The 20,555-nt window shown below is 35.2% G+C and overlaps 1 protein-coding gene across 1 annotated transcript in view; it reads left to right on the top strand.

Annotated features, from left to right (window-relative positions):
* The window catches only part of trol (terribly reduced optic lobes), a 668,955-nt gene that overhangs the window by 288,875 nt on the left and 359,525 nt on the right, over positions 1 to 20,555 (top strand). Inside the window, exon 55 of the mRNA XM_066737443.1 lies at positions 10,267 to 10,660. Within this exon, the coding sequence (XP_066593540.1) occupies positions 10,267 to 10,660 (394 nt within the window). The remainder of the gene's footprint in view (positions 1 to 10,266; positions 10,661 to 20,555) is intronic.

Genomic DNA, 20,555 nt, shown 5'->3' with positions numbered 1-20,555 from the left:
TTGTTACACAACATTTTTACTGATTTTTCATTGATTTTATTATACAATATCTCAACCTGATAGATTCATGCGCATATGTAATACTACGTAGTATAGTATGTACAATGACCGGCAGAAATGGCGTCCCTTGATGCGTTTAGGAACCGCGTTTTAGGATCCTTCACTGTATACTCTATTCTGCTAGGCGGAGATAGGGGAATGGAACGCAATAACTATAGTAGTTCGTCTATCTCGCTCTAAATGCGTGAGTGCGAGAGAGAGAGAGCTTTATACGGCGTAGCAGGGCAAGCCAGGCGTCCAAGGCTTATTTCTATTTGTGCCATTGCCTATGGCTATCTCTCTCGCTCGGTAAGAATCATTCGTCCGTCTTTGTTTAGGTCAGTTCTACGCCAATGGATACTTTCTAAAGAAGATTTCCTCAGGCGACACCATTGAAGACTGCGATTACAGCGGGGATTTTAAAATAGTGTGCACCTGTCACTGTCAAACGTCAGTATGAAAAATTATTGTTGCTTACAGCGCGTTTGGTGCAATTAATATTATAAGTTTGGATTATTATGTGATATTCTGTATAATTCACACACACACACACACACATATATATATATATATATATATTGTTACGCGGCAAAAATCTCGTGATAAAACTTGCCGCGTAGAGCAAAATACTGGATACTCTACAAAGGTTTTTGGAGACGATACGATACTACTAAAATTAATATGCGATAAACTACACGACTATATTCGAATACTCTAAATCTATAACGCTATAAACGATAAGTTGGGCACCAGGTCCACGTAGACCAGTTTTCTCTATGACTGAATTCGCTACGAAAAATCTACTAATCGACGACTAAAATTCCCCAAAGTGCTGAGCTACCTCTGTCCCTAGCTGGATAATGGAGAGGGGCAAGGTTAGGAGAGTTATTCGCTAATATCGATAAGAAAATCTCTAACACGCGATACACAATCCGACAAAAGAAAAGGCAAGATTTACATAAGAAAAATCCTTAGAGATATTCACCAAAACTCCTGGGATATACAACTATTGAGAATACCTCAGGTTCAATTAACAAGGCCTTGAAAGTCGAAAATAAGTACAAATTAGGCCCGCCACGGTATAGATACTTTTCCTAGTAATTCTCTAACAATAAAGCTCTACAAATACATCAAAGAGAACGCCAAAATACTACAACTTAATTCGGGAACGCAATAAAACCTAATATGAAATAATCCAAAAAGATACAATAAACTCTAAATGAATGATCATGAAAATTCCTATGATCATGGCTCAATAACGATATCGTTGATTCTTTAAATCAAATATTAACTAAAACAAAACTTTACTGAGCTCAAACGCCTCGAAAGCGGAGACTTTATTCTTCAAAACCGCAAGTGAACTGGAGATAGAGTCGATGTCCGGCGGCACTCAATCTTGGCTCATCAACTCACGAAAACACGGGCTATTTCATTCCGGAAAACTTTACAAAAGATACGTAAATTATATCGAGCCTACAAAAGGTAGGCCTCGATGCGCGACACCGCCAAACGATACTTAACTGTAAGAAAATGTGATTAATTTTCCCCAGTTAACTCCCAAAATTCTATATATTAACTTAACTCAACATATCACCGTATAATATTCGGCTGTGATCATAAGAAAACAAAAGCTCGAGGATTTATGTAGCGGAATAAAATAAAACATTATGTACAAGGAAATTAGTGAAGCTCTGGCATGGTCGACCTGAATGAGGCACTCACCAATCCGCAAACTCTCGTCTATTCGGTAGTCTAAGTCTTCCTCTCGGATACAGAAAATCAGCGGGAAACAACAGTCAAAAGATGTCCAAAAGGCCTCAAAAGAACAGTAGTAGGTTCGGTCCAGGATGCTCCAGAGCTCACGTCAGACTCCCATCAGCACTAGATTTCGACTTTTAATGCTCCAAGAGCTAGATTCCCAGTCTTACTCTCGTAAAGACTAAAATAGGAGTGTCTCTCGTAAGGACTAAGGTACGAGTGTCTCTAGCAAAACAGTGCTTTCGGTAATTTTCGATCATCCCCACCTACTGATTAAAAGGTTCGGATATCGATCGTACTTCCGAATAATCACGAGGATTCACGATATTATGTGATCCTGGTCGATATCTCGTTTTCACTTCTTTCTGTCGCCAGGAGTAAGTCTTGTCCTGAACGATTCTAAATATTTTCGTCAGCTCCACCGGTAGTGTGAGGTTAAGGCTGTCGCCGTTCGCGAACCAGCGATGGATAAAAGCCGTAGGAGAGTATGAGCAAGTGACGATAGCCCTTTCTGATGTAATTATTCCTCGAATTTGGAGGACTCCACGATAGCTCTATTATTACTCGGATGTAGCTCCTCTTGCCCCCTGATCTCGGTATATCTTCTCAAGTCCAGGTGCTGTCCTTTTACGGGTCGAAATCCCTCGTTGGTCGGTAGTAAGAAGACGAAAATTCGGTATTCCCTCCGATGATTTTTCCGATGACGTAGTCTTCCCCTGGGTTGGTGATGGAGGAGAAGGAGGAGAGGCAAGGCCCCCGCTCAAGACGAAACGCTGTACAGAGAGTTTAATTTACAGAGCAAACACTTTACAAAAATGAAGCTACAAAGCGTAATCTAATATAAAATAAAATAACATATGCCGTTATCGACATGAAACGGAAGTGGATGAATAAATGAAATTTCTAACCTTTATTTGTGGTGGAATTCCAAGGTGATTCTGGAGCTTCCTTTGACCTTGAGCTATAAAATCTTACTCTAGCATGCTCATAAAATTGAAAGTGACAGAGGGCCAAAATATTACAATTATCGAATATTAATGTGATTTACGGTATTAACTGAGGAGATTATATCCGAGAGTGTGCGGGAGTTCTTTATAATTATGTTTTGTGACGACACTAATACGCATAGAATTGGTCACGTCACAATATACAGGGTGGAACGTTAACGCCGCACTTCCTTTAAACGGGTTATTCCTGAGACTTTTCTAAGGAAAACGCCGTTGGCCGTTTTAAAATCTAGCCACTGGTTAAGGAGATATTAAATATTAAATTTTGTATGCAATTATTGATTTTACATATGATTGCAGTAGTATTGGTATGTACGTGTGGCAAGTGCGAGTATAAGAGAGAAGTTGCTGCTATGACGTTTCACTCTCCCCTTTTATCGATTTTTTCGGAATCGTTGAGAAGTTGCTGCCGGTTAGTTTTTTTTTTTATTGATTAGCTGGAAATTTTGAGATTTAATTCGCGTTCTCTCGCAGAAACTAACGCGTACGCGCAATTTACCTACGGAGAATCTTGGTTAACTGTTATTGTGTGCGTCCCCATACCATTTAATTTCCGATGCCAAATAATTAATGGGCAAATCGAGATAATGTAAATTAAATTCTATGAGGATTGAACACTTTAAACCATGACTATGCTCCAGTCAATGAGCGCTCAGTTGTGCATATCTGTCGATCATTGACTGTAAGCGAGAGAAGGAAGCTATAGCCGAATTGTCGCGTCGTTGACGGTTAGCCTAATAAATGAAAAGATTGCGTAATCAAATGTTTATTTACCTGATTTTATGGAGCAACTTCAAGGATGGGCAGCATTGTAAATATGCTCCATATGGCCACCTTCAGCATCGATGCATGCCCTTGCTCGTCGGAGAAGATTTGCTTGGACAGTGGCTACCATCTCAGGTGTGATCTCCGTGATAGCCACATCCAATCGCGCTGCTAGTTCTTCCTGATCCCGAATTAAATAACTTCCCGTATAGACCTTTTCTTTCAAGGCCCCCCAAAAGAAGAAATCTAATGGATTCAGATCAGGAGAGATCTAGCAGGCCAAGGGATGGGACCACCACGGCCGATCCATTTGCCGGGAAACTTGCGGTGCAGCACGCCTTTCGCAGTGGTCGCGTTATGCGGAGCTGCTCCGTCGTGCTGGAACAACATTTTCTGCCGAATAACTGTCCAAGCAAATCTTCTCCGACGAGCAAGGGCGTGCATCGATGCTGAAGGTGGCAATATGAAGCATATTTACAATGCTGCCCATCCTTGAAGTTGCTCCATAAAATCAGGTAAATAAACATTTGATTACGCAATCTTTTCATTTATTAGGCTAACCGTCAACGACGCGACAATTCGGCTATAGCTTCCTTCTCTCGCTTACAGTCAATGATCGACAGATATGCACAACTGAGCGCTCATTGACTGGAGCATAGTCATGGTTTAAAGTGTTCAATCCTCATAGAATTTAATTTACATTATCTCGATTTGCCCATTAATTATTTGGCATCGGAAATAAAGAGGTATGGGGACGCACACAATAACAGTTAACCAAGATTCTCCGTAGGTAAATTGCGCGTACGCGTTAGTTTCTGCGAGAGAACGCGAATTAAATCTCAAAATTTCCAGCTAATCAATAAAAAAAAAAAACAACTAACCGGCAGCAACTTCTCAACGATTCCGAAAAAATCAATAAAAAGGGAGAGTGAAACGTCATAGCAGCAACTTCTCTCTTATACTCGCACTTGCCACACGTACATACCAATACTACTGCAATCATATGTAAAATCAATAATTGCATACAAAATTTAATCTTTAATATCTCCTTAACCAGTGGCTAGATTTTAAAACGGCCAACGGCGTTTTCCTTAGAAAAGTCTCAGGAATAACCCGTTTAAAGAAAGTGCGGCGTTAACGTTCCACCCTTTATATTTATGTTAATTTACTTTTAATTTTTTAAACCAATAAGTTATTGTCATTATAGAGGAAGCTGATTTAAATATAAGAATATACTGATTTCCATTTATGTAACTTTTCTTGTAAATATAACATAATTTTAATTAATAAAACTCACTCATTTATTAATCAGACTAAGAAGAGTTATTTCTTTTAAATTTTGACATATATAGAATAATATCCTAAACCCACACTTAACTAATTATTATTATGGAAATATTTTTTTATAATCGTTACACATTGATAATATTATATCTGAATATCTTTCAATTTAAAATATCATTTACATTGAAGAAATCTTGATGAATGGTCATGAAGAGTTCGTGGCTCAGTGGCTAGGTTGCTTGCCTCGAAGATTACTTCAAGCGTTTTTGTCGGTGGTTCAAATGCCGCGGAAGATCTTTTTTTTCGTTTTACAAGCATTACTATCTTTTTTTGTAATTCTTTGGATTCTTTTAGAAGCAGTAGAAATGCTTCCAAAAAATTACAAAAAAAAATAGTAATGCTTGTAAAATGAAAAAAAAGGATCTCCCGCGGCGCTCGAACCACCGACAAAAGCGCTTGAGCTAATCTTGAAGGCAAGTGACCTAGCCACTGAGTCACGAACTCTTCATGACCATTCATCAAGATTTCTTCAATGTAAATGATATTTTAAATTGAAGGATATTCAGATATAATATTATCAATATGTAACGATTATAAAAAAATATTTCCATAATAATAATTAGTTAAGTGTGAGTTTAGGATATTATTCTATATATGTCAAAATTTAAAAGAAATAACTCTTCTTAGTCTGATTAATAAATGAGTGAATTTTATTAATTAAAATTATGTTATATTTACAAGAAAAGTTACATAAATGGAAATCAGTATATTCTTATATTTAAATAAGTTTCTTCTATAATGACAATAATTAATTGGTTTAAAAAATTAAAAGTAAATTAACATATGTATATATATATGTGCATTACAGAATATCACATAATAATCCAGACTTATAATGTTAATTGCACCAAACGCTGTAAGCGACAATAATTTTTCATACTGACGTTTGACAGTGACAGGTGCACACTATTTTAAAATCCCCGCTGTAATCGCAGTCTTCAATGGTGTCGCCTGAGGAAATCTTCTTTAGAAAGTATCCATTGGCGTAGAACTGACCTAAACAAGGACGGACGAATGATTCTTACCGAGCAAGAGAGATAGCCATAGGCAATGGCACAGATAGAAATAAGCCTTGGACGCCTGGCTTGCCCTGCTACGCCGTATAAAGCTCTCTCTCTCTCTCTCTCTCTCTCTCTCTCTCTCTCTCGCACTCACGCATTTAGAGCGAGATAGACGAACTACTATAGTTATTGCTTTCCATTCCCCTATCTCCGCCTAGCAGAATAGAGTATACAGTGAAGGATCCTGAAACGCGGTTCCTAAACGCATCAAGGGACGTCATTTCTGCCGGACATTGTACATACACAAAGTTGACTGAACTCTTAAGTTACGTAACTCAACTCGACTCGGACAAGTACTACAGTATATGTTACGTAAATTGTAGTATTAGAGCCTCAACTCGAGTGACGAATGTTTGCTTTCCAATTAGCCTGAAAATGTGGACATGAAATCAGACAAATGTATAGTTTGTGTGACATGCAATTTACTATTTAATGCGATTTCAGGCTAACTGGAAAAAACCAGATAAACTCTTTGAAATACATTTTACAAGACTGGAAAAGATTACTTTTATGGGTTTGTTCTTTTTCATTGCACTATCGAACTGGTACAATTAGTTGAAATAAAACAAACATATGATTTCTCACTCTAACTTATTTTACTATTGCAGCAAAACAGCTAAAAAGAACAGATCTTACGCTAGAAGAAAAAATATACATATACTATATGCATATCGATCACTACCTTATACAAAGTTCTTTGTTATTTATTATAAAAATCTATTTTGAAAACACGAAGTTTCACGCAGATTTAGGATACAATACAAAATATACTGTAAAAGTTGCAGATTATTTTATCAAACAATTTATGAGGAATTTGCTTTTTCATAAGCGTAGCAGAGTGGAGGGGATTGATATGGCAGATTGATCACCAAAAAGCAAATTACTCTCTTATTAGTAATAATAAAAATGTGAAACTTTTCCAGAGCATTTTTGTCATTTATTTCTAGATACGTGACTCTTTATTTTTTGAAAAAAAAATCTATTTTATAATAAATAAATTATTTTTATTGAACACTTGACAAAGGTGATCACCAGCGCCAATTGTTTGGAACTAAAACTTCTTTCTTTATCAAGAAAATGGCTAAAATAATGTCGATTGGAAACTTTTTTTCTAAAAAGCAAATTATACCCAAAATATACATTGTTTAACTTTGAACATAAAGCGATTTTCTTTAATATTAGACCTCTTTTGACGTGACTCTTTTTTTCAAATTAAAGGCCTAGTTTAGTTTTAAACATATATTAAAAATTCATTTTTTTCAATTTTTGTCATATTTCTTAGAAAGGAAGAGTCGCAAACGGGCAGGCTTATGCTCTAAAACTCTTGTTAAAATGATTTTTCGATTAATTCAGTTTTGACGGCGTAATTAGCTTTTTCGTACAATGTCGGTAATTGACTTCCGGTTATGCCTCGTCTTAGGCCGGTATTCATAGTCGTTACTTATATTTAAGTCTGACTTAAAGTATCGATTGTCCTTTTTCACCTAACAGTATTAGAAAAAGATAACCTATGCTTAAGTCGGTCTTAAATATAAGTAACGACTATGAATACCGGCCTTAATGTTATAATAGTGAATGTGTAAGCGATTAGTGTATATACAGCGAACTCTTATTGTAAAATAAATAATCTTGTATGACAATGTTTTAATTGCTATTATTTTAAATTAAAGCTAGTTCAATAAACCTATTATTTTTATTGCTTCCCTTTCTCCAAATTCTATACACACATAGTAATTACCTATTCTCGTAGTAGTCATATATTCTTTAAATTACAAATAAAATTACAACTGTTTTATATTTGTAAATCATAGCTGTTTGTTGCAATGGTCTTTATTATTCAATGTGAGACAAATTGCATAGAGTTTAGGCAAATATCTTATTGATCCGCCACATCCTTCCATATCTTATGTTACAATTATTTGCCTTGTTAGGTCTTTCTTTTAGTTTTCAAAATATACCAATATTTTTTTGCTATTTTTAAATACACTCAGATATGGCTATTCTATTGACTAATTAATTTTATAATTGTTAAGATGATTGGTAATCCATTGTTCTATTAAATTTGAAGAATGGACACTTGAATTATTTTACTTATAATGTTTGGCACCTCTTCCATAGGATATCTTCTCTTTATATTTGAGAGGATGTTGTTCTCCAATACATTTAAGTATATTGCTGAATTCATCTTGTTTTTAGCTTCAAATAATTCACATTTGGATATCCTTCCTCAATATATAATACATATTTAGTTAGTCGTATTTGTTTGTGAAATTTATCTGTTCTAAATCCTTAATTTATCCAGTTATTAGACATATAATATATCATTTTTAAAGGATTAATATATCTTTCTATCATTCTTAGCAACAGGAGTAACGAAATAAGTATTTTATCCACAAAGTGGATATCCAAGCGTGTAGTTGGAAAACTATTCGAAGCTGAAAATAAGATGAACTCAGCAGTATACACATACCTTTTAAAGAACTTTATCTTCCCAAACATTATAAGAAATATCTTGCAGAAATAATGCCAACATATGTTAAGATTAAATACCATCATTCAAATGACCATTATTCAAATTAAACAAGATAATGGTTTAACAATCATTTCAACTATTACAAAAATAATTGTAGGTCAGCAGTATTATCAGATCTGTATATATGCAAAAATGATTAGAGAATTATTATTATATGTTAAAGACTAGAAGAAAATAGTGCAACGGAGGTAAATAAATGTCAGACAAGATGTGCAAGGATGTGGCGGATCAGAAAGATATTTATCTAAACCCTATGCAATTTGTTTCACATTGAATAATAAAGACCATTGCAACAAACAGCTATGATTTACAAATATAAAACAGTTGTAATTTTGTTAGTAATTTAAACCATATATGACTACTACAAGAATAGGTAATTACTATGTATTTATAGAATTTGGAGAAAGAGAAGCAATAAAAATAATATGTTTATTGAACTAGCTTTAATTTAAAATAATAGCAATTAAAACATTGTCATACCAGATTATTCAATTTACAATAAGAGTTCGTTGTATATACACTAATCGCCTACAAATTCACTATTATAACATTAACTCACAATTATCGAAATGACTGGGCCACACAGAAATGCTTCATATATTAATGCTTTTGCACTTATTTGTTTATAAGTACTTTTTTTCTTAATAGAAAGTCAGCATAACAGTATTTCACCTGTAACAAAAATAAAATAACCACAAAGTATATTTCCTTGAAAATTCACATTAATTTTCATTTTTTGCTATTAATTTATACTCATCTGATATACTTTCTGTTTTCTGTTATGTATTAAAATCCTTTCTTCTTTTCCGCAATCGTTTTCCGAAAATATTATTTTTGTTTACAATACAAAATTGAGGGTTAATCGCGCCATTTGACAGCTACGGACAAACTCCCTAGAAATCCCCTCGCCCCTCTGATTCCTACTTACCCTCGCCCGACGCAAGATTTATGGCTAAACCACTATAGATATCTGACTATACTAAACACAGGGTGTTTTTCTCACGGCGGCATATAGGAGATTCGTGTTAGAGTTGACTATAGCGCTCAGGATGATAGTATCTGAGAGCGCTGGTTGGTCAATATCATGTAGTGCCAACATGAAATGGTCCGTTACCAATAGATGAATACGAAAAATGAGACTCATCCGCCATTTTGGAGTGGAGAAGTGTTTACATGCTAGTTGTAGCAGAAAGAGGTGTGTAATGGAAAAATGTCAAATAGTGAGGTTACTAAAGTAAAAATAGAAAATAATGAATGGAAAGTAAGAATATTCTTACTTTCCATTCATTATTTTCCATTTTTACTTTAGTAACCTCACTATTTGACATTTTTCCATTACACACCTCTTTCTGCTACAACTAGCATGTAAACACTTCTCCACTCCAAAATGGCGGATGAGTCTCATTTTTCGTATTCATCTATTGGTAACGGACCATTTCATGTTGGCACTACATGATATTGACCAATCAGCGCTCTCAGATTCCATCATTCCGAGTGCTATAGTCAACTAACACGAATCTCCTATGCTCCGCTGTTAGGAAAAGATCTTGTATTCTTTGCAGTTGTCTAAACTGTTTGTTATAGTTTCTTCTAATTTCACATATTTTTACTATAGTATGGTTTACTCCAAATCTTACAGTTATTAGCACATGAATCAATTTGGCACAGTGTACATGCTGATTGTAAGAGATATGCATGTTGCACTTTTTGCGATTTTTTAAAATCGAATTGAAACACTTGAAACTTTGTGAAATTGTAGGCTGAAAGTAGCTATGAGGTTTAATCCCGCGGACAACGAAGATGGGATTTTAATGTACTCGTGTCAGAGCGACGAGGGGGTTGGAGATTTCGCAGCGTTGATAATAAGGAACGGCCATGTCGAATTTCATTACGACCTTGGCTCTGGAGTGGCGGTAGTGAAATCGGATTATCCGATACAGCCGGAAGTGTGGTCGCGCGTCACAGTCAGCAGAGATTTTAAAGAGGCGAATCTGTCAGTGAACGGCGAGGCGGACCACGAGGGAAGGTCACCGGGATCAGCCAGGACAATGACCCTCAATACTCCGTTGTATCTCGGCGGGGTAGACAGAAGCAAGGTTACCGTCACTAGGGAGCTCGAGGTAAAAAAGAGCTTCCGCGGTTGCATCAATCAGGTACCTATTATATATATCAAGTTTTTATTCTTACTTTGTTTCCTGACTATAATAAACGCATAAATATTTAATAAGTTACTGCCGTGTGTATTGCGTATTACTATATATAGTATTCATATGTACGGTATTCTGCTTTAAATCACCGTCCCCGTGGATCCGGCCTCTCCTGTTTTTCTTTTTGAAGAATTGTTGTTATTTGGTATTTATTGAAATTCGATTGTTTAAAAATTTTTATAACTTATCACTCATCGTTAAAAATGTAATAAATCTTTTAAATTGCAGTATTTTTAACCGTTTTGTATATTTAAATGTTTATAACTTTTTAACAATTAAACATACTCCAACACTGGAGATGCCATTTTCTTCATCTTCAATCGAAATTTGTTATGAAATAATTTAGCATAAATTACTCTGTTATTCATGGTGTGATCTTTATTGAATATCTATGGTTTCTGAAACGCACATCATTTTTCATATTTTTGAAAAAATTCTCGAAAATTCTATGATGAAGAAAAAAATGTCTAAGCCCATTGTGATTATGGAACAATCATATTTTCTTCTCTCCGTTTCCATTAAGTGACATTAAAAAAATATTTTTATAAACAAATTATTTTTTAATTCAAATAAAACTGATTTTATTTTTTAATTAAACGAAAATAAGACAAGAAATCACTTTATGATTGCGTAGGGTTTCAAAGTTTTGTTATTTATCTTAGTACTTATAAAAATTAATGAAAAATTTAAAAATAAAATTCATTTCAACAACAATAAATATCCAATAAAAATAACTTATGAATAAAAAAGTAATTTTTCATTGTTTTATAAGAAATCTTATTTAAAGACGAAGTATAAATGGTGTTTAAATCATTGGAATACCTTTATTTGTTAAAAGTCTATAAGCATTTAATACCGGGAAAATGATAAAAATCCTGTAATTTTTATAAACTCATTATTTTCTTTAGAATTAATGAAAAGCTCTAAAAAATTACGTATAATCGACTTTACACACAAGTCCTGAACGGCACAAAACTTTCAGGAATGTAAAAAATGATCAGGTTCGCGGGTTCGGTGATTTGGTGTGGAATGATTCATATAGGGAAGACTGGAATGAATTGTGTTTGTGTGTGGGTGTGTAACAATATGAGAGTCTCATTTTTTCCAAAAATCCTATTCATGTTAAAATTCTATAAAAAATGATGATATTTACTAAATATGTCTAGAATGCAAATTTAATTTTATTGAAGTGTATTTTAATTATTCCATACGTAATCGACCGATATGGTAGCATTTGCAATTTATCACATTCGACAATACGCAGGTTTCAATTGTAACACACCAATTTGCAATTGTAGCAAACCCACAATTCCTATATGGCGTAAAGGATACAAAAGTAGTTGAAGATACTTTGATAAACCGAGATGTTATCTAAAGGTTAACATTCATTGAGAGATGAAACTTGTAACTTTACAACAAAAAAAATAGCAACGAATAATTGTTTTATAGAAATAATATCCTTTCCATGCAAAATAATTGCATTTTTCGTACACTCGGGGAAATTGATTCTGTTTAAAGCCAAAACAAACTTTTTAAAAGATTTCAACTTCGCAGTGGCTAGGTTGCTCATACCACGCGGCTACCCGCTTTAGCATTGGGACCCGAACAATAAAGCTATGATAATAAAACCACAAAACACGGGAAAACGTCATATATCTGTTACTGCAATTATTAATGCATATATATATATATATATATTCATTTCGAATGAAATACTTTTTAAATTATTATAAGTATATTGCTGATATTTCAAAGATGAAAATGATACCAAACACGGCATTATTCGGATTAATTTTACTAGTATTGACTTATAAATTTTGTATTTTTTAATTAATTATATGTGTGATACATAGTGAAATCAAAATTAAAAATGTTTAAATATCTTTCTTAAATCAAATTGAGATAATTCTAAAATTGAATATATTAATTAACATTTAAAATTACTGAAGAATTTGGTTTAAGAGCTGCCATAGAGTAGCTTTATCTATCTAAAAATAGTAAATTAAACTTTTTAAAGCATAAGTTCTGATTTTATTACAGAAAAGATTCCAGAAAACATTGTAACGAGGTTCTCTCGTTACGTATCAAGATACCGGATTTAATAAAGAAATTAAAGAAAAAGCTAACGATTAGTAGTGGTTATTTCAAACCCTACATTACCGACTCGGTGCATAGGTTTCCGAGTGGACAGGAAGTACCGTCTAGGAACATCCCTGTGGACCGTCAGAACACCGGATGAAAAGACCGGCGCTCCACTTAAAAGTCCAAGCCGACCAAGCGAGCAAGGCAGGGCTGTGCCAAGTAACTTGGTGGCTTGAGACAAGGAGAAGTGGGCACAGGGACTCCTGCGAAAGGTGAATTCTCTAGTCCCCTGAGAAGGGGGAAATGAGAGACTGAGTCGGGCCTGGGACCAGCGTTGCCAAGTGTAGTATAATTATACTACCGTAGTATAATTTTCCTATAGCGTAGTATCCTTAGGATACTACGCTACAGTTTCTGTTCCCTGCGGGATCCTACGCTATAGTTTCTGTTCACTGCGGGATCCTACGCTACAGTTTCTGTCCTTGCGGGATACTACGTTTTGGCCACTAATCTTGAGTCTTGGCGAGGGGAAGTTAGAATCAGAGGGGCGAGGGGATTTCTAGGGAGTTTGTCCGTAGCTGTCAAATGGCGCGATTAACCCTCAATTTTATATCATCAACAAAAATAATATTTTCGGAAAACGATTGTGGAAAAGAAGGAAGGATTTTAATAAATAACAGAGAAGACAAAATATATCAGATGAGTATAAATTAATAAAAAAAATGAAAATTATTGTGAATTTTTAAGAAAATATACTTTGTGGTTATTTTATTTTTGTTACAGTTGAAATCTGGTTATGATGACTTTCAATTAAGGAAAAAAGTAATTATAGACTAATAAATGAAAAAGTATTAAAACATGAAGCACTTCTCTGTATGGCCCAGTCATTTCAATAATTGTGACTTAATGTTATAATAGTGAATGTGTAAGCGATTAGTGCATATACAACAAACTCTTATTGTAAATTTAATAATCTTGTATGACAATGTTTTAATTGCTATTATTTTAAATTAAAGCTAGTTTAATTAACATATTTTTATTTCATCCCATTCTCAAAATTCTAAACACACATGGTAATTACCTATTCTTGTAGTAGTCATATATTCGTTAAATTACATACAAAATTACAACTGTTTTATATTTGTAAAGCATAGCTGTTTGTTGCAATGATTTTTATTATTCAATGTGAGACAAATCGCATTTTGTTTAGGCAAATGTCTTATTTATCCGCCATATCCTTCCATATCTTATGCGACATTTATTTGGCTCCGTTGCACTATTTTCTTCCAGTCTATATCATATAACATTAATTTTCTAATCATTTATACATACACACAGATCTAATAATACTGCTGATCTGCAATTATTTTTGTAATTGTTGAAATGATTGTTAAACCATTATCTTGTTTAATTTGTAAAATGGACATGTGAATGATGCTATTAAAATTTGGCAACTTTTCTGCGAGATATGTTCTGATAATATTTGTGAAGATAAAGTTCTTTAAAAGGTATATGTATACTGCTGAGTTCATCTTGTTTTCAGCTTTAAATAGTTTTCCAACTATACGCATGGATATCTATTTTGAATATTGAATACATATTTCATTACATCTATTATGATATTGTTAAGATTGATAGATAGATATCAATTCTTTGAAAATGATATATTATATATCTAGTAACTGGATTAATTAAGGTTTTAGAACAGATAAATTTCACAAACAAATAGGACTAACAAAAAATGTATTATATATTGAGGAAGGATATCCAAATGTGAATTATTTGAAGCTAAAAGCAAGATAAATTCAGCAGTATCCTTAAATGTATTGGAGAACAACATCCTCTCAAATTTAAAGAGAAGATATCCTATGGAAGAGATGCCAAACATTATAAGTAAAATAATTCAAGTGTCCATTCTTCAACTTTAATAGAACAATGGTTTACCAATCATCTTGACATTTATAAGATTAATTAGTCAATAGAATAGCTATATCTGAGTGTATATAAAAATAGCAAAAAATTAATCGTATATTTTGAAAACTAAAAGAAAGGACTAACAAGGCAAATAAATGTTACATAAGATATGGAAGGATGTGGCGGATAAATAAGACATTTACCTAAACCAAATGCGATTTGTCTCACATTGAATAATAAAAATCATTGCAACAAACAGCTATGCTTTACAAATATAAAACAGTTGTAATTTTGTATGTAATTTAACGAATATATGACTACTACAAAAATAGGTAATTACCATGTGTGTTTAGAATTTTGAGAAAGGGATGAAATAAAAATATGTTAATTAAACTAACTTTAATTTAAAATAATAGCAATTAAAACATTGTCACACAAGATTATTAAATTTACAATAAGAGTTTGTTGTATATCCACTAATCGCTTACACATTCACTATTATAACATTAAGTCACAATTATTGAAATGACTGGGCCGTACAGAAATGCTTAATGTATTAATACTTTTTCATTTATTGGTCTGTAATTACTTTTTTCCTTAATTGAAAGTCATCATAACCGGATTTCAACTGTAAACAAAAAAAAAATAACCACAAAGTATATTTTCTTAAAAATTCACAATAATTTTCATTTTTTTTATTAATTTATACTCATCTGATATATTTTGTCTTCTCTGTTATTTATTAAAATCCTTCCTTCTTTTCCACAATCGTTTTCCGAAAATATTATTTTTGTTGATGATACAAAATTGAGGGTTAATCGCGCCATTTGACAGCTACGTACAAACTCCCTAGAAATCCCCTCGCCCCTCTGATTCTAACTACACAACGCCGCGACGCAAGATTAATGGCCAAAACACGTCCGAAAGCACTGACAGCTTATTATACCTAAAACACTATACTTCGTTTCTTCTCTGTGAATATCACACTTACTATACATTTTGCGTGGTATATTCAATTCTCGCCAACAAACTATACAGCGTAGTATCTTCCAACATGGCGGACTTGGCAACGCTGCCTGGGACGTCGCGCAAGGCGGACGTACACCACACCGGCTCACCGATGAGTGTGTCCGTGTGCGTGAGGTGAGCTTGCTCCCTACTCAACGAACACACTGTATGCTATCGATGCATAGGGGACCTGTGCAGGTATGGTAGGCTTCTGCCGCATGCCGTGTGCCGCCGCTAAGTCCATGGCGACGCGCATGGCACCGCGGACTTGGGCATTGCGGGGATGCACCACCCTGATAGTCCCCTATAGAAAAAGATTTCGATAATGTTCTCGTCTCCTCACCTCCCTTCACATATGTGAGTGGGTGGGTGGGAGAGTTTGTCTATTGTTATGTCCTGAATTGTGTTGTAAACTCAGGAACAGTTTTTGTTGTGGGCTCCAGTGTCCGCTGCCTACCAGCTGGTAGTAGTTGTAGGAAATTCGATGGAGGATTTTTGTATTGAGGGATAACACTTAGTTGAGCAGACTTCGATGATTTTTAATGGGTTTTATTTATTAACCGTAAAAAATATAAGAGAGTCTTCCAAGACTGTTCTAATTGAAGGTACAGTTAGCACTTGCTTAAAAGCTAATCGAATTAGTCGACGCCGGGTCCTGGATCGTGATCCAGGGAGATGGCTAAGCAAATGAAAACATTTTTAAAATGAATTTATCCTATCTTTGACCAATAAGAATTAAAGCATCTTAGAGTGAGTGGGAGGTATAATTCTCTCACGGACTTACAGTCGCACGATGCAAGATTCAAACGTAGCAAAGATAAGGTCCCGGCGACAGTGGCTGCAGATTCTGGCATATGGGATTACATTCTACTATCTTATTTCTTTTAATAAAATAATTTTATTTTTTCGGAATTGATTGGTTAGGGACGTAACACTATTGTCGCGAGGCTCGGGCTACCTGTAAGGGACCCTCCCTTCTCTCTACGACCTAGCACACTGAGCAAACCAGGCTTCCGTACCGTCCTCTATGCACTACCAATCAGCCCATTGGGAAATGCATATGATTGGAATGGTAGGGTAAGACCCCTATGTTAACGCTGGGTTATTGGCCACCTACATGACCAACTGGCGCCCTGAAATTATCGAATGTAAGGACGGCCGAAAGTAATAGGAAGATAGCTATCACGATCAGCCCATCGTGGTAGAAGAATCCATTACAACATTCGTAATATTTATGAAACCGTTTAATTCATTTTTAATTATATATAAAATAAAAGTTACCACAATTAATACAAATAATTGAATATTATGCAGAATATATAATATATTTAACTAATAGCTGTTGTTAATAAGAGTGAAATAGTTATTAGCATGTTTTTTGTGGGATATTAAATAAAGTTATTGCTGATAAAGTGAAAGTTTATATTAGAATTGTAGGTACTAGATTTAAGTACAACATACTTAGTTTCACGACAGATACAAACTTTTTTGTTAATTATAGTAAAATAAAATATAATTATATTATATTTTCTTGGACCGTTGTCCCACAATATTTCAAAAACGAAAATTTTATCCTTTGCCCTTATGACACAACGTGGCTAATGGTGCATTACTAGAAGAGAGAGCGGAAACGGAAGAGACTCCATTCCGTGCTTCCCAAACGCACGCAGATGTGCCACAAAATAAAAACAAACCGTATTTAGTCTCGTGCGCGGCCTATTTAAATAATTAGATTTGTCCTCCAACCGTTTATATGAAAATAGTATAAGTAAATATTAGTAAAATTAGTCCGAATGATGCTGTGTTTGGTATCATTTTCATTGAAATCTCAGCAATATATTTAGAATAATTTAAAATAGTAGTCTAGTAAATCGACTGGTTTTGCAGGGTATTCTTCGGGATTTTTTTTAACTACTTAAATGAAATGCAAAAAATCTTAAAATTTTATATGTTATTAATACTATATTGAATTACACAAAAAAATATTTTTTTTAATTTTTACGATATATTATTTAAATTAAATGGGTTTAAAGTAGGTGAAAAAAAAACATGTGCTACTGACCCCTGAGGTATCTCCAGTTTGGGTAATCGGAAACAAAAATATGCAACGGATTATTATTCAGTAGGATTGTCATTCTGGCCGGAAATAGAAAAAATTAATTTGGTTGAAAAATAATAAAATGGCGAATTTCGAAAAATGGTACAATTTTTTTAGTGTAAATTGGGCTGTAACTGGAAAAATAATGGATAAAAAAAATGATTCTAGTTCCGGCCAGAATTACAGATGTGTAGAACAACCTGAAAAAATTTCAGCCCGATCAGTTCAATAGAAAATCTGTTATGCCCCGGGCCGACTGAGAAAACGTGGTTTCGAGAAAAACGCGTTTAAAGTTTGTCTAACAGATCTTTCATGCTCACACTAATCGTCGATCCTCGATGCGTGCAATAAGCTTTAGATCTCTTCATACGTGTCAAGCACGGATATATCTGGTTATATTCTTTCGTATATCAAAAGGTATACGAAACTTCAAGGAAATATAAAGGTAATGAGTCATAATAGTGAGGAATAATCGTTAGCAGCTGTCGCGCAACTTACAGCGTTCAATTATGCGGCGCTCTCGAATATATGTTATATCTTTGTTAATATTTTGAATGTCGGTTTAAAATTTATACACCATATTCTCATGTGGATATACTATCAAAATATGAAAAAAAATTTTTTTTGATCCAAACAACTAGACTATTACCTTAAAAAGTATTTGATTAGAAATGAAAAAAAAACATATTATATACAGGGTGTATCACACACAGCAATGATGCTTTTAATTTTAACCACATATTCTTGGGACTAAACTAAGTCGAAAAGTCCTATACTATAAGGTCCGGAAAAGCTTCATTGCTGAGATAAATCAATCTTAAACCGATAAATCAGGGCTTTGATTCAACGGAAAAATAACTTTACCTTTACTTTCGTTGACTGTTCCCTTTCGAAAAACAAAAGAAGTTTGCATTGCTCGACCGATCCGTATTGTCGTACACGCATACACACATAAGCATGCAACTACGCCGATTATCAATATTACCTCTTAACGTTCTACAATCCTGATCCAAGCACCGTACGGAATTTATTTTCTGCTTATTTTTAATAAAATCTCGATGATGGAATTATTAATTATAAAATGCTAGAAAACATTACTCTGATTTAGATACCTATGCTTGTAAATTTTCGCCGCCAATCCTCAAGTTTCCCTAAAGATCAGCATCATCTCTACGTACTCTTCATTGGTAAAATCAGGCATTTTGCCCACTCACATGTTTTCGAAATAAAAAGATGAAAGTACATAAGCTAGGCCGGTTCTGCCCCCCCCCCCTGTCCACTCGGATCAACCTGGTTGTGAGGTAGTAGGGGGAGTCAAGAAATGCTAAGTGGTGGTGGGGGAAATCGGAGCCTCCATGTGAGCTTGCAGCAAGTAGTGACGAGAGAGTTGCGGGGGGGGGGGGGGTGCGCGCGAGGATACTTGCGGCCTTTTGATGTCACACCCCCACTACTCTGAAGTCAGGTTCCAGTCGGTAAATGCAGTTTCCTAGATGGTAAAACAGATTCTCCTTGCGATGATTTTTTCGCTCCCGTAATCTTGAATCTTTATTTATGCTTCAGTCAGTTCAGTTGCTTTATTTGCCCTTGCGGGGTACAAATGGACCTCGCTCCATGCACATATCGTCACAATCTTAAAATAGATTCGCTATACATTTTCCTTATACCTATTACATTTCGCCTTACATTTAATTCTTAATTACTAATGTGGGACATCGTGGCCCACATTCCACCTTCTTTATGTCACACCCGTCATCTACTCACACCTTAGAGAGAGAGACCATTCATTCCTTTATCCTATCCTCCAACCTTCCTCCTTCAAACTCTACACTCATACCGGACTTCGTTCCTACATCATCCATTCCTCCTTCCATCCTTTTCCTCCTCTCGATTTCCTCCCTTATCCAACTATCGCATTCCCCATCATCCCTAAGTATCTCCCTGATTCTATCCCCCACTCCCCCAATCCCTATACCTTCTCCACCCCTACATTCCTCCAACACATGTTCCCAGCTCTGTACTCTCCACCCACATACTCTGCACATCCTTCCCTCATCTCATTTCCCAGCCTAAATCTCGCTATCCTCCTCTTCCTCTTTTCATCTCCCTTATTCCTTAAGTACCTCGATTCCCCTTTCATCATCACCTCCTTATACCACCTATTGTATCCCTGCTGTTCACAATTTTATCCAAAACTTTCTCCTCCTCCATCCTCATCACTCCTATCCTCTCTCACTTCCCCTCACTTTCGTCTTCCCTTTTCCTTCCCTCTCTCTCCACCTCTCTTTCTCCATACCCCTCTAAAAAACTTGCTTTCTCCCATTTCCACCTAGACCCTACTTTCCCATCCCTTCTTCCACTCTCTATCTCCATCAAACACATCCTCGCCCACTTGCTCCCTCTACCCTTCCTTAACCTCTCCTTAAACTTCCACGCTCTCCTTGCTGCCTCTACCCTTAACTTTCCTTTCTTCACCTCTTTCCTCACCATGTACCCTGGTGTCTCTACCTCCACCCCCAATATCCATCTCATCCTCCTCTCATTCAGCCGTTCCACACCTCTCCTTTCCTTCCATCCTCATATCTCCACTCCGAATGACAGCACCGGCCAAATCAGTCTGCCATTAAGCCACATCCTCCTGCCCACGTCCCTTCCAAAAAGCCTCTTCCCTATTCTCCACACTTCCCTCAGCACCACCATTGCCTTCCTCACTCTTTCCTCTAACTGTCCTTCCTGCGCCCC

This window comes from Prorops nasuta, unplaced genomic scaffold (genome assembly GCF_024137725.1).
Source record: "Prorops nasuta isolate Cenicafe-Biocafe unplaced genomic scaffold, Cenicafe_Pnas_1.2 PNAS00017, whole genome shotgun sequence".
Lineage (NCBI taxonomy): Eukaryota > Metazoa > Arthropoda > Insecta > Hymenoptera > Bethylidae > Prorops > Prorops nasuta.
The sequence above is the reverse complement of the archived record's forward strand: the minus strand, read 5'-3'. Positions and strand labels throughout refer to the sequence as shown.